The 15,105-nt window shown below is 39.3% G+C and overlaps 1 protein-coding gene across 3 annotated transcripts in view; it reads right to left on the reverse strand.

Annotated features, from left to right (window-relative positions):
* Positions 1-15,105, reverse strand: part of ELP3 (elongator acetyltransferase complex subunit 3) — a 154,964-nt gene that overhangs the window by 28,403 nt on the left and 111,456 nt on the right. For 2 of the 3 annotated variants that reach the window (XM_077176463.1, XM_077176465.1), the window contains exons 10-12: positions 14,743-14,936; positions 1,572-1,662; positions 560-625 (exon numbers count right to left, since the gene is read on the reverse strand). In XM_077176463.1, the coding sequence (XP_077032578.1) occupies positions 560-625; positions 1,572-1,662; positions 14,743-14,936 (351 nt within the window). The remainder of the gene's footprint in view (positions 1-559; positions 626-1,571; positions 1,663-14,742; positions 14,937-15,105) is intronic. The other variant, XM_077176464.1, reaches the window with a different exon arrangement.

Here is a 15,105-nt window from a genome sequence, read left to right on the forward strand (position 1 = left end):
TATAAAAGATATAATATCTATGTTATATAAATATGTAATATAGAAAATGCATCTTTTATATGCATTAGAATATATATTTTATATGCAATAGAAATATAAAATGTTTATATATTTATATTTATATTTATTTATATGTATATGTATATGTATATGTATATGTATATTTATATTTATATTTATATTTATATTTATATTTGTATTTGTATTTGTATTTGTATATATTTATATTTATATTTATATTTATAGTTACATTTACATTTACATTTATAAATGCATTTTATTACACATTTTTTCACATTTAAATCCATATTTCAATCCCCACCCTTTCCCTCAAACCCATGGAAATTCCCCCAAAAAAAGCCCTAAATTCCCCATCCTGACTCCCAACAGACCCAGCTGCCATTGGATTTCCCAAATTCCCAAAATTCCCAAAATCCCGATTTTTCCAGGGAACAAAGGGGAGCTGGGAGCGCTCCATGGAATGCACCCCACTCCCAGGGCAGGTCCACAGGAATTCCAGGAATTTCCTTGGGAATCCATAAAAATTTGGGATTTTTACCTGGTAGGGCCTCACTTTGTGGTGGATCTCCCGAATCCCGACCTCCCGCGTCCGCACGTCGCGGCACTGGGAAAACAGGGAAGGAAAGCCCTGAGCGCGGAAAGTTCCGGAAAATTCCAGAAATTCCCTGGTTCCAAACCCCCCGGGATGGATCCCGAGTGTCCTGGATCCCAAAATCCCGGAATGGTTTGGGATGGGATCCATGGAGCTTCGATCCCACCCCGCAATTCTGGGATTTTCCAGCCTTTCCCAGGGATTCTCTGGGAATTCCAGCCCAAATCCCTCCCAAATTTAAAGGGATTTTTTTGGGATTTTTTGGGGGGGATTTGACATTTTCTGTGGGATTTGGGGTTTTTTGGGATACCCCAGGAATTCCTTCCCAAATCCCATTCCCCCTTTCCCAGGGAATTCCCTCCATTCCCAGCCTGGGTTGGATCCATCCCCATCCCAGCTCCTCTCTGGGAAGGAATTTTGGGAATTCCCTGGGAATTTGGGACTCCCCAAATTCCATAAAATCCCTGGGGATGGATCCTGGATCCCAGAATCCTGGAATGGTTTGGGATGGGATCCATGGAGCTTCAATCCCATCCCACAATTCCGGGATTTTCCAGCCTTTCCTTGGACACTGCCAGGGATTCTCTGGGAATTCCAGCCCAAATCCCTGGGGTTTTTTTTGAGCCTTTTAAGCCAAATCTGATTCTTTTGGTTGATTTTTTTTAAGCCAGATTTGGTCCTTTTGGTTTTTTTTTTTTTTAAGCCAAATCTGCTTTTTTTGTTGTTTTTTTGGTTTTTTTAAGCCAAATCTGGTTCTTTTCACCTCCTGATTTGTGTGGAGCCATCAAATCTCCTTCAACACAACCAGAGAGGATTTTTCTTCATTATTTATTATTAAAAAAAATAACTTAAACATTACAATATATTTTATTACTATAAATAAATAGAAATGATTTATAAAACATTTATCAACTATTTTAAATTATTATTAATTTTATTTATTTTATTTTAAATTTACCTGTGTGCCCAGGTCCTTCATCCTGGCCAGGGCGAGCTCCCTCAGGTTCCCGTGCTCCACCCCAGAACTCACCAGAGGCATTGGGATATCCCTGCAAAAATAAAAATAAATTGGAAAATCCAAATTTTAAACAGCTCAATCAGCAGAGAATTCACCAAAAAATTGCCCTGAATCGCTGAATTCCCAAATTCGCTGAATTCCCTTTTGGTTTCAAGGCTTTGGTTGAGTTGGAAATAAAAAACCCCAAATGAAAAACCCCAAATGAAAAACCCCAAATAAAAAACCCCAAATAAAAAACCCTGAATTAAAAACCCCAAATGAAAAACCCCAAATGAAAAACCCCAAATAAAAAACCCAAAATAAAAAATCCCGAATAAAAAACCCCAAATGAAAAACCCCAAATGAAAAACCCCAAATGAAAAACCCCAATAAAAAACCCCAAATAAAAAATCCCGAATAAAAAACCCCAAATGAAAAAACCCCAAATGAAAAAACCCCAAAATGAAAAACCCCAAATAAAAAACCCCAAATAAAAAACCCCAAATGGAAAACCCCAAATGAAAAAACCCCAATAAAAAACCCCAAATGAAAAACCCCAAATGAAAAAACCCCAAATAAAAAACCCCAAATGAAAAACCCCAATTGAAAAACCCCAATAAAAAACCCCAAATAAAAAACCCCAAAATAAAAAACCCCAAATAAAAAAACCCCAATTGAAAAACCCCAAATGAAAAACCCCAAATAAAAAACCCCAAATGAAAAACCCCAAATAGAAAAACCCTGAATGAAAAACCCCAAATGAAAAATCCCAGATAAAAAACCCAGAATGAAAAACCCCAAATGAAAAACCCCAAATTAAAAAACCCCAATTGAAAAACCCCAAATAAAAAACCCCAAATGAAAAACCCCAAATGAAAAACCCCAAATGAAAAACCCCAAATAAAAAACCCCAAATGAAAAACCCCAAATGAAAAACCCCAAATAGAAAAACCCTGAATGAAAAACCCCAAATGAAAAATCCCAGATAAAAAACCCAGAATGAAAAACCCCAAATGAAAAACCCCAAATTAAAAAACCCCAATTGAAAAACCCCAAATAAAAAACCCCAAATGAAAAACCCCAAATAAAAAACCCCAAATGAAAAACCCCAAATGAAAAACCCCAAATAAAAAAACCCCAAATAAAAAACCCCAAATGAAAAACCCCAAATAAAAAACCCCAAATAAAAAAACCCCAAATGAAAAACCCCAAATAAAAACCCCCAATGAAAAAACCCAAATGAAAAACCCCAAATGAAAAACCCCAAATAAAAAAACCCCAAATAAAAAACCCCAAATGAAAAACCCCAAATAAAAAACCCCAAATAAAAAAACCCCGAATAAAAAACCCCAAATGAAAAAACCCCAAATGAAAAACCCCAAATGAAAAACCCCAAATGAAAAACCCCAAAATAAAAAACCTCAAATGAAAAGCCCCAAATGAAAAAACCCAAATAAAAAACCCCAAATGAAAAACCCCAAATAAAAAACCCCAAATGAAAAAACCCCAAATGAAAAACCCCAAATGAAAAACCCCAAATGAAAAACCCCAAAATAAAAAACCCCAATAAAAAACCCCAAATAAAAAACCCAGAATGAAAAACCCCAAATGAAAAAACCCCAAATGAAAAACCCCAAATGAAAAACCAAAAATGAAAAACCCCAAATAAAAAACCCCAAATGAAAAAACCCCAAATGAAAAACCCCAAATGAAAAAACCCCAAATGAAAAACCCCAAATAAAAAAACCCCAAATAAAAAAAACCCAAATGAAAAACCCCAAATGAAAAACCCCGAATAAAAAACCCCAAATGAAAATCCCCAAATAAAAAAACCCCAAAATAAAAAACCCCAAATGAAAAACCCCAAATAAAAAACCCCGAATAGAAAAACCCCAAATAAAAAACCCCAATAAAAAACCCCAATAAAAAACCCCAAATAAAAAACCCCAAATGAAAAACCCCAAATAAAAAACCCCAAATGAAAAACCCCAAAATAAAAAACCCCAAATAAAAAACCCCAAATGAAAAACCCCAAAATAAAAAACCCCAAGTAAAAAACCCCAATTGAAAAACCCAAAATAAAAAACCCCAAATAAAAAACCCCAAATGAAAAACCCCAAATGAAAAACCCCAAATTAAAAACCCCAATAAAAGCAGGAGGAAAATGAAGGGAAAAGTAAAAATGGGAAATGAAGAAAAATGCAAAGAAGAAATCAGAGATTTTTTTTTAAGAGGAAAAAAATGTGAATATAAATCTTTAAAAATCCTAAAAATGGGGTTTTGCTCCCGGTTTTTCAATTAATTTGGAATATGGGAAAAATAAAAAACCAGGGATTATCCAGGATTATCCAGGTGTTCTTCATCAGCTGCTGCTGGAGAGCAGAAATTGGGAAATTCGGGGAAAATCCACCAGAATCACAACAGATCCATGGAGGGGTTGGGTATTCCCGAAAAACGGACACTGGTCACCAAAATCCCAAGGATTCGCACCAAAATCCCTCAAAATTCCACCAAAATCCCTCAGATTTCCATGAAAATTCCACCTGTTCATCCCAAAATCCCTCAGATTTCCACCCAAATTCCATCTTTTCATCCCAAAATCCCTCAGATTTCCACCAAAATCCCTCAGATTTCTGCCAAAATTCCACCTGTTCACCAAAATCCCTCAGATTTCCATCAAAATCCCTCAATTTCCACCCAAATTCCACCTGTTCACCCAAAATTCCACGAAAATTCCACCTGTTCATCCTAAATCCCTCAGATTTCCACCAAAATCCCTGATTTGCACCAAAATTCCACATGTTCACCCAAAATCCCTTGGATTTCCACCAAATTTCCACATGTTCACAAAAATCCCTCATTTCCACCAAAATCCCTCAGATTTCTACCAAAATTCCACCTGTTCACCCAAAATCCCTCAGATTTCCACCAAAATCCCTCAGATTTCCTCCAAAATCCCTCAGATTTCCACTAAAATTCCATCTTTTCATCCCAAAATCCCTCAGATTTCCACCAAAATCCCACCTGATCACCCCAAATCCCTCAGATTTCCACCAAAATCCCTCAGATTTCCACCAGAATTCCATCTGTTCATCCAAAATTTCTCATTTCCACCAAAATCCCACCTGTTCATTCCAAAATCCCTCAGATTTCCATCAAAATCCCTCAGATTTCCACTAAAATCCCTCAGATTTCACCAAAATCCCTCAGATTTCCACCAGAATTCCATCTGTTCACCCAAAATTTCTCATTTCAACCAGAATTCCACCTGTTCACCCAAAATCCCTCAGATTTCCACCAAAATCCCTCAGATTTCCACCAAAATCCCTCAGATTTCCATTAAAATCCCTCAGATTTTCATTAAAATTCCACCTGTTCAGCCCAAATCCCTCAGATTTTCAACCAAAATTCCATGTGTTCACAAAAATACCTGATTTCCACCAAAATCCCTCAGATTTCCACCAAAATCCCTCAGATTTCCACCAAAATCCCTCAAATTTCCACTAAAATTCCATCTTTTCATCCCAAAATCCCTCAGATTTCCACCAGAATTCCATCTGTTCATCCAAAATTTCTCATTTCCACCAAAATTCCATCTGTTCACAAAAATCCCTCAGATTTCCACCCAAATTCCCTCAGATTTCCATTAAAATTCCACCTGTTCATCCCAAAATTTCTCATTTCCACCAAAATCCCTCAGATTTCTACCAAAATTCCACCTGTTCACCCAAAATCCCTCAGATTTCCACCAAAATCCCTCAGATTTCCACCAAAATTCCATCTTTTCATCCCAAAATTCCCTCAGATTTACATCAAAATCCCTCAGATTTCCAGCTAAATTCCATGAAAATTCCACCTGTTCACAAAAATCCCTCAGATTTCCCCCCAAATCCCTCAGATTCCCACCCAAATTCCATCTTTTCATCCCAAAATCCCTCAGATTCCCACCCAAATTCCATCTTTTCCTCCCAAAACCCCTCGGATTTCCAGGGAAATCAGGAACAGGAATTCAGTTTGCACCAGGTTGGTCCCAAATGTTCCTGGCTGAGTTTTCCTTCCTTGTTTTCTCCGCTGAATATCCCAAAAATAAATTAATAAATTAATAAATTAATTAATTAATAAATTAATAAAACAATAAATTAATAAAATAATAAATTATTAAATTATTAACTAAATTAATAAATTAATTAATTAATAAATCCAGGCTGCTTTTCCATCCCAGATCCATGGAATAAATTCCTGGTGGATTTTCCTGGATTTTTTTGGGCAGGAACTGGGTAAAAAAAAAAATCAAGGAATTTTAAAAAGTCCAAAATTGGGGAAAAGGGGGAAAAAAACCCCAAATTTATTTTATTTTATAGAAGCAAAATGAAAGGGCTGGAAAGGACCTGAAATCCCATCCCAAGCCTCATCCAGCATCTCCTATAAATCTACAGAATTTTTTGGTTTTTTTCCTATCAATCCACAAAATTATTTTGCTTTTTTCATATAAATCCACAAAATATTTGGATTTTTCGTATCAATCCACAAAATTATTTGGGTTTTTTTCCTATAAATCCACAAATTATTTGGATTTTTCCTATAAATCAACAAAATTATTTGGGTTTTTTTTCCTATCAATCCACAAAATAATTTGGTTTTTTTTCCTATAAATCCAAAAATTTATATGTTTTTTCCTATAAATCCAAAAAATTATTTGTTTTTTTTCCTATCAATCCAAAAATTTTTTTGTTTTTTTTCTTTCCTATAAATCCACAAATTATTTGGTTTTTTCCTATAAACCCACAAATTATTTGGCTTTTTTTCCTATAAATCCACAAAATTATTTGGGTTTTTTTCTATAAACCCACAAATTATTTGGGTTTTTTTCCCATCAATCCACAAAATTATTTGGGTTTTTTTTCCTATAAATCCACAAAATTATTTGGTTTTTTCCTATCAATCCACAAATTTTTTTTTCCTATATATCCACAAATTATTTGGCTTTTTTCCTATAAATCCACAAAATTTTCTCATTTTTTTCCTATAAATCCACAAAATTATTTGGGTTTTTTTTTTATAAATCCCCAAATTTTTTAGGTTTTTTTCCTATAAATCCACAAAATTATTTGGGGTTTTTTTCCTATCAATCCACAAAATTATTTGGTTTTTTTCTCTATAAATCCACAAATTATTTGTTTTTTCCTATCAATCCACAAAATTATTTTCTTTTTTTTTCCTATCAATCCACAAAATTATTTGGGTTTTTTTTTCTATAAATCCACAAATAATTTGCTTTTTTCCCATAAATCCACAAATTTATTTGGGTTTTTTCCTATAAATCCACAAAATTATTTGGTTTTTTTTTTTCCCTATAAATCCACAAAATTATTTGGGCTTTTTTCCTATGAATCCACAAAATTATTTGGTTTTTTTCCTATAAATCTACAAATTTTTTTCATTTTTTTCTTATAAATCCACAAATGATTTGGGTTTTTTTCCTATAAATCCACAAATAATTTGGGTTTTTTCCTATAAATCCACAAAATTTTTTTTCCTACAAACCCACAAATTATTTGGGGTTTTTTTCTATAAATCCACAAATTATTTGGTTTTTTCCCTATAAATCCACAAATTATTTGGATTTTTCTTATAATCCACAAATTATTTCAGTTTTTTCTTCTATAAATCCCCAAATTTTTTGGGTTTTTTCCAATAAATCCACAAAATTATTTGGGTTTTTTTTTTCCTATAAATCCACAAAATTATTTGGGTTTTTCCTATAAATCCACAAAATGATTTTTTTTTCCTATAAATCTACAGAATTTTTTGTTTTTTTTCCTATCAATCCACAAAATATTTCGTTATTTCCTATAAATCCACAAAATTATTTGTTTTTATTCCTATAAACCCACAAATTATTTGGTTTTTTTCCCTACAAATCCACCAAAGTATTTGGTTTTTTCCTATAAATCCACAAAATTATTTGGTTTTTTTCCCATAAATCCACAAATTATTTGGTTTTTTTTCCTATAAATCCACAAATTTTTTTTCCTATAAATCCAAAAATTATTTTGTTTTTATCCTATAAATCCACAAAATAATTTGGGTTTTTTTCCTATAAATCCCCAAATTATTTGTTTTTTTCCCATAAATCCACAGAATTATTTGTTTTTGTTTCCTATCAATCCACAAAATTATTTGGGTTTTTTTTCCTACAAATCCACAAAATGTTTTCATTTTTTTCCTATAAATCCACAAAATGATTTTTTTTCCTATAAATCTACAGAACTTTTTGGTTTTTTCCTATAAATCCACAAAATTATTTGGTTTTTCCTATCAATCCACAAATTATTTATTTTTTCCTATAAATCCACAAAGTTATTTGGTTTTTTTTCCTATAAATCCACAAAATTATTTGGGTTTTTTTCCTATCAATCCAAAAATTATTTGGTTTTTTTTTTCCTACAAATCCACAAAATAATTTGGCTTTTTTTCCAATAAATCCACAAAATTATTTGGGTTTTTTCCTATAAATCCACAAAATTATTTGGTTTTTTTCCTATAAATCCAAAAAATTATTTGGTTTTTTTTTCTATAAATCCACAAATAATTTGCTTTTTTCCCATAAATCCACAAATTTATTTGGCTTTTTTCCAATAAATCCACAAAATTATTTGGGTTTTTTCCTATAAATCCACAAAATTATTTGATTTTTTCCTATAATCCACAAAATTCTTTGGGTTTTTTTCCTATAAATCCATAAATTATTTGGTATTTTCCAATAAATCCACAAAATTATTTGGGTTTTTTTTCCTATAAATCCCCAAAATAATTTGCTTTTTTCCCTATCAATCCCGGCTGGGCGGATTTTCCCTCCAGGAACAGCGACTCTCATCCCAACTCCCATTCCAGATGCTGAAACTCCCTGGAATTCCCTCTCATTCTGGATCTCAAAATTCCTGGAATTCCCTCTCATTCCAGACGTCAAATTCCCAAAATTCCCTCTCATTCTGGATCTCAAACTTCCCTGGATTCCCTCTCATTCCAGATGCCAAATTTCCCAAAATTCCCTCTCATCCCATCTCGCATTCCAGATGTCAAATTTCCCAAAATTCTCTCTCATTCTGGATCTCAAACTTCCCTGGATTCCCTCTCATTCCAGATGTTAAATTTCCCTGGATTTCCTGTCATTCTGGATCTCCAACTTCCATGGATTCCCTCTCCTTCCAGATGTCAAATTTCCCAAAATTCCCTCTCATTCCAGATCTCAAACTCCCTGGGATTCCCTCTCATCCCAACTCTCATTCCAGATCTCAAATTTCCCAAAATTCCCTCCCATTCCAGATGTCAAATTTTCCGAAATTCCCTCTCATTCCAGATGCTGAAACTCCCTGGAATTCCCTCTCATTCCAGATGCCAAATTTCCCAGGATTCCCTCTCATTCCCTTCCAGGTGTCAAACTCCCTGGAATTCCCTCTCATTCCAGATGTCAGATTTTCCAAAATTCCCTCTCATGCTGGATCTCAAATTTCCCTGGATTCCCTCTCATCCCAACTCTCATTCCAGATGCTGAAACTCCCTGGAATTCCCTCTCATTCTGGATCTCAAATTTCCCTGGATTTCCTGTCATTCTGGATCTCAAAGTTCCTGGAATTTTCCTGGAATTCCCTCTCACTCTGGATCTCAATCTTCCCTGGATTCCCTCCCATTCCAGATGTCAAATTTCCCAAAATTCCCTCTCATTCCAGATGCTGAAACTCCCTGGAATTCCCTCTCATTCCAGATGTCAAACTTCCAAAAATTCTCTCTCATTCTGGATCTCAAACTTCCTGGAATTCCCTCTCATCCCAACTCTCATTCCAGATGCTGAAACTCCCTGGGATTCCCTCTCATTCCAGATGTCAAATTTTCAAAAATTCCCTCTCATTCTGGATCTCAAACTTCCGGGATTTCCTCCCATTCCAGATGTCAAATTCCCAAAAATTCCCTCTCCTTCCAGATCTCGAACTTCCCTGGATTTCCTGTCATTCCAGATCTCAAATTTCCCAAAATTCCTTCTCATTCCAGATGCCAGACTTCCCTGGATTCCCTCTCATTCCAGATGCTGAAACTCCCTGGAATTCCCTCTATCATTCCAGATGTCAAATTTCCAAAAATTCCCTCTCATTCCAGATGCCAAATTTCCCTGGATTCCCTCTCATCCCATCTTTCATTCCAGATCTCAAACTCCCTGTAATTCCCTCATTCCAGATGTCAAATTTCCAAAAATTCCCTCTCATTCCAGATGCTGAAACTCCCTGGAATTCCCTCTCCTTCCAGATGTCAGACTTCCCTGGATTCCCTCTCATCCCAACTCTCATTCCAGATCTCAAACTCCCTGGAATTCCTTCCATCATTCCAGATGTTAAATTTCCCTGGATTCCCTCTCATTCTGGATCTCAAACTTCCCTGGATTCCCTCCCATTCCAGATGTTAAATTTCCCCAAATTCCCTCTCCTTCCAGATGTCAGACTTCCCTGGAATTCTCTCTCATCCCATCTCTCATTCCAGATCTCAAACTTCCCGGATTTCCTCCCATTCCAGATGTCAAATTCCCTAAAATTCCCTCTCCTTCCAGATCTCGAACTTCCCTGGATTTCCTGTCATTCTGGATCTCAAATTTCCCAAAATTCCCTCTCATTCTGGATCTCAAACTTCCCTGGATTCCCTCTCATCCCAACTCTCATTCCAGATGCTGAAACTCCCTGGAATTCCCTCTCATTCCAGATGTCAAATTACTCTGGATTTCCTGTCATTCTGGATCTCAAAATTCCTGGAATTCCCTCCCATTCCAGATGAAAATATTCCCAAAATTCCCTCTCATTCCATCTCCCCTTCCAGATCTCAAACTCCCTGGAATTCCCAACTCTCATTCCAGATGTCAAATTTCCCAAAATTCCCTCTCATTCTGGATCTCAAACTCCCTGGAATTCCCTCCCATTCCAGATGTTAAATTTCCTGGATTTCCTGTCATTCTGGATCTCGAACTTCCCTGGAATTCCCTCTCCTTCCAGATGTCAAATTTCCTGGAATTCCCTCTCATTCTGGATCTCAAATTTCCTGGATTCCCTCTTATCCCAACTCTCCTTCCAGATCTCAAACTTCCCTGGATTCCCTCTCCTTCCAGATGTCAAATTTCCCAAAATTCCCTCATTCCAGATGTCAAATTTCCCAAAATTCCCTCTCATTCTGGATCTCAAAATTCCCTGGATTCCCTCTCATCCCAACTCTCATTCCAGATGTCAAACTCCCTGGAATTCCCTCTCATTCTAGATCTCAAACTTCCGGGATTCCCTCCCATTCCAGATGTCAAATTCCCAAAAATTCCCTCTCCTTCCAGATCTCGAACTTCCCTGAATTTCCTGTCATTCCGGATCTCAAATTCCCCAAAATTCCCTCTCATTCTGGATCTCAAACTTCCCTGGATTCCCTCTCATCCCATCTCTCATTCTGGATCTCAAACTTCCTGGAATTCCCTCCCATTCCAGATGTCAAATTTCCCAAAATTCCCTCTCATTCCAGATGCTGAAACTCCCTGGAATTCCCTCTCATTCCAGATGTCAAATTTCCCTGGATTTCCTCTCATTCTGGATTTCAAACTTCCTGGGAATTCCCTCCCATTCCAGATGCCAGACTTCCCTGGATTTCCTCTCATTCTGGATTTCAATCTTCCCTGGATTCCTCTCATTCCGGATCTCAACCTTCCCTGGATTCCTCTCATTCCAGATCTCCAACTTCCCTGGATTTCCTCTCATTCCGGATCTCAACCTTCCCTGGACTCCCTCTCATCCCCCCTCCCATTCCCACTCCCTTCCTCTTTCCCAGCGTTGCTTCCCGACCCTTTCCCTTTCCCCGTCCTTGAAAATCAACAGAATTTTGAGCAAAAATTCATTTTTCAATAATTTCGAAGCTCCGCTTTTCCCTAAATCCCGATTTATTTTTTTTTCCCAAAGCTCCCGGTGTTTCCCGCCTTCAGCTGTCTCCTCCTGTGCCAATTCCCTCTGCTCATCCCCACCCTGCCACAATTCCAGGGAAAATCCGGGAAAAGAGTCCAGGCAGGTGAGGAATCCTGGGAGAGGATCATTAAATCCACCCAATTATCCATCACGGAATCCATCCAATTAATTACCCATCATGGGATCCACCCAATTAATTATCCATCATGGGATCCACCCAATTATCCATCATGGAATCCAGCCCTTTAATTACCTATCATTAAATCCACCCAATTATCCATCATGGAATCCAGCCCATTAATTACCTATCATTAAATCCACCCATTAATTATCCATCATGGAATCCAGCCCATTAATTACCTATCATTAAATCCACCCATTAATTATCCATCATGGAATCCAGCCCATTAATTACCTATCATGGGATCCACCCAATTAATTATCCATCACGGGATCCACCCAATTATCCATCACGGAATCCAGCCCATTAATTACCTATCATGGGATCAACCCAATTATCCATCATGGAATCCAGCCCATTAATTATCCATCATGGGATCAACCCAATTAATCACCTGTCATGGGATCCACCCAATTAATTATCCACCACAAGATCCATCCATTACCCAGCGTGGGATCCATCCAATTAATTATCCATCATGGGATCCATCCCAATTAATTATCCATCATGGGATCAACCCAATTAATTATCCATCATGGGATCCATCCAATTAATTATCCACCACAGGATCCATCCATTATCCAGCGTGGGATCCATCCAATTAATTATCCCATATTATTTTGGGATCCATCCCATTATCCATCATGGGATCCACCCAATTATCCATCATTGGATCCATCCAATTAATTATCCATAATGCGATCCATCCATCATCCAGCATGGGATCCATCCCATTAATTATCCATTATGGGATCCATCCCATTACCTATCATGGGATGCATCTCATTATCCATGACAGTATCCATCCCATTAATTATCCATCATGGGATCCATCCAATTAATTATCCACCATGGGATCCACAAACTATGCATGAGGGGATCCATCCAATTAATTACCCATAATGGGATCTACCCATTATCCATCATGGAATCCATCCTATTATCCATCACGGAATCCATCCCATTATCCATCACAGAATCCACCCAATTAATTATCCACCACAAGATCCACCCAATTATCTATCACGGGATCCATCCCATTAATTATCAATCACGAGATCCATCCCATTATCCATCATGGAATCCACTCATTATCCATCACGGGATCCATCCCATTATCCCTCACAGAATCCACCCAATTAATTATCCACCACAAGATCCACCCAATTATCCATCATGGGATCCATCCAATTAATTATCCACCACAGGATCCACCCAATTATCCATCACGGTATCCATCCAATTAATTATCCATCACAGTATCCATCCAATTAATTATCCATCACGGTATCCATCCCACTATGCTTCATGGGATCCACCCAATTATCCATCATGGGATCCATCCCATTAATTATCAATCACGAGATCCATCCCATTATCCATCATGGGATCCATCCAATTAATTACCCATAATGGGATCCATCCAATTCGTTATCCACCACGGGATCCACCCATTATCCACCATGGCATCCATCCAATTCATTATCCACCACGGGATCCACCCCATTAATTATCCACCACGGGATCCACCATTATCCACCACGGGATCCACCCCATTATCCCTCAGGATCCTCCCAGCCCCCGGTCAGCAGCGCCTCCAGAATTTTCCGTGCATTTCCCAACTTCCGCCTCCCCATCCCGCTTGGCCTTTCCCGCCTGCACAGAGAGGGACCAGCTCTACGATCTTTGCTTAATTAGCAATTAAAGCTGTGAGATAACGAAGGCCGAGTCAGACGGGGCCGTAACTGACGGATCGAGGCCGGAATCCCTCCCGGAAACCGCTCCAGTTGGGAATTACCTCTGGACACGTCTGGGGCTGGGAAGCTCAGGGGGCCAGCAGAGCCGCTGGGAGAGCTGGGAATGGTCACCTGGAGAGGGATCCAGGGAGATCTCGGAGCCCTTCCAGAGCCTAAAGGAGCTCCAGGAGAGCTGGAAAGGGACAAGGGATGGAGGGACAGGACACAGGGAATGGCTTCCCGCTGGGAAAAGGGAGATTTAGATGGGATCTTGGACAGGAATTCCTGGCTGTGAGGGTGGGAGGGGCTGGGCTGGCATTCCCAGAGAATCCCTGGGAGTGTCCAAGGAAAGGCTGGAGCAATCTGGGATCAAGGTTGGAATGGGATGGGATTGAAGGTCCATGGATCCCGTCCCAAACCATTCCAGAGTCTGGGATCCAGGACACCATGGATCCATCCTGAGGGGATTTTTATAGGATTTGGGAATGGAAAAGGGAAGGGAGACCCTTCCTGGAGTCCCAAATTCCCAGTGAAGCCTCTTGATCCCAAAATTCCTTCCCAGACAGGAGTTGGGATGGGGATGGATCCAATGCCAGGCTGGGAGAGCAGCTGGGAATGGAGGGAATTCCCTGGGAAAAAGGGGAGCTTGGGGTGGGATTTGGGAAGGGATTCCTGGCTGGGCTGGCATTCCCAGAGAATCCCTGGCAGTGTCCAAGGAAAGGCTGGAGCAATCTGGGATCAAGGTTGGAATGGGATGGGATTGAAGGTCCATGGATCCTGTCCCAAACCATTCTGGGATTCTGGGATCCAGGACACTCAGAATTCATTCCAAGGGATTCCTTATGGGATTTGGGGATGGAAAAGGGAAGGGAGACCCTTCCTGGAGTGCCCAACTCCCAGTGAAGCCTCTTGATCCCGAAATTCCTTCCCAGAGAGGAGCTGGGACGGGGATGGATCCAATGCCAGGCTGGGAGAGCTGGGAATGGAGGGAATTCCCTGGGAAAAAGGGGAGCTTGGGGTGGGATTTGGGAAGGAATTCCTGGCTGGGCTTGGGGTGGGATTTGGGAAGGGATTCCTGGCTGGGCTGGCATTCCCAGAGAATCCCTGGCAGTGTCCAAGGAAAGGCCGGAGCCCCCTGGGCGATAACGAAGGCCCGGTCGGATCTGGGGCCGTAATTCACGGATCGAGGCCGGAATCGCTCCCGGCGCAGCGCGGGGGCGGCTCCAGCTGGGAATTACCTCTGGACGCGGTAGACGCGGGTCCAGGGCGGCACCAGGGCCAGGATCCGGGCCACCAGGTCCACCAGGGTGCTGGGGGGGTAGCTCCGGTACCTCCCCGTTTTCCAGAGCTCGTAGAGCCCCGTGCCGCGGATCACCAGCGTGGGGTACAGCTTCAGCCCGTCCGGACGGAACGCCGGGTTCTCAAAAAACTCCTGGGAAAACAACAACAAAAAAGAAAGAGTTGGTGTGGGAGAGCCGCGGGTGGGACGGTGGGGATGGGAGGAGAGGGGAGATCTCTGAAGGCAGGGGTGGAATTTGGGGTTTATTGCGAGGATGAGAGGGCAAGAGAGGAGGAGAGTGAGGCTCCCGTTACAAGACCTT

This window comes from Agelaius phoeniceus, chromosome 3 (assembly GCF_051311805.1).
Source record: "Agelaius phoeniceus isolate bAgePho1 chromosome 3, bAgePho1.hap1, whole genome shotgun sequence".
Classification (NCBI taxonomy): Eukaryota; Metazoa; Chordata; class Aves; order Passeriformes; family Icteridae; genus Agelaius; species Agelaius phoeniceus.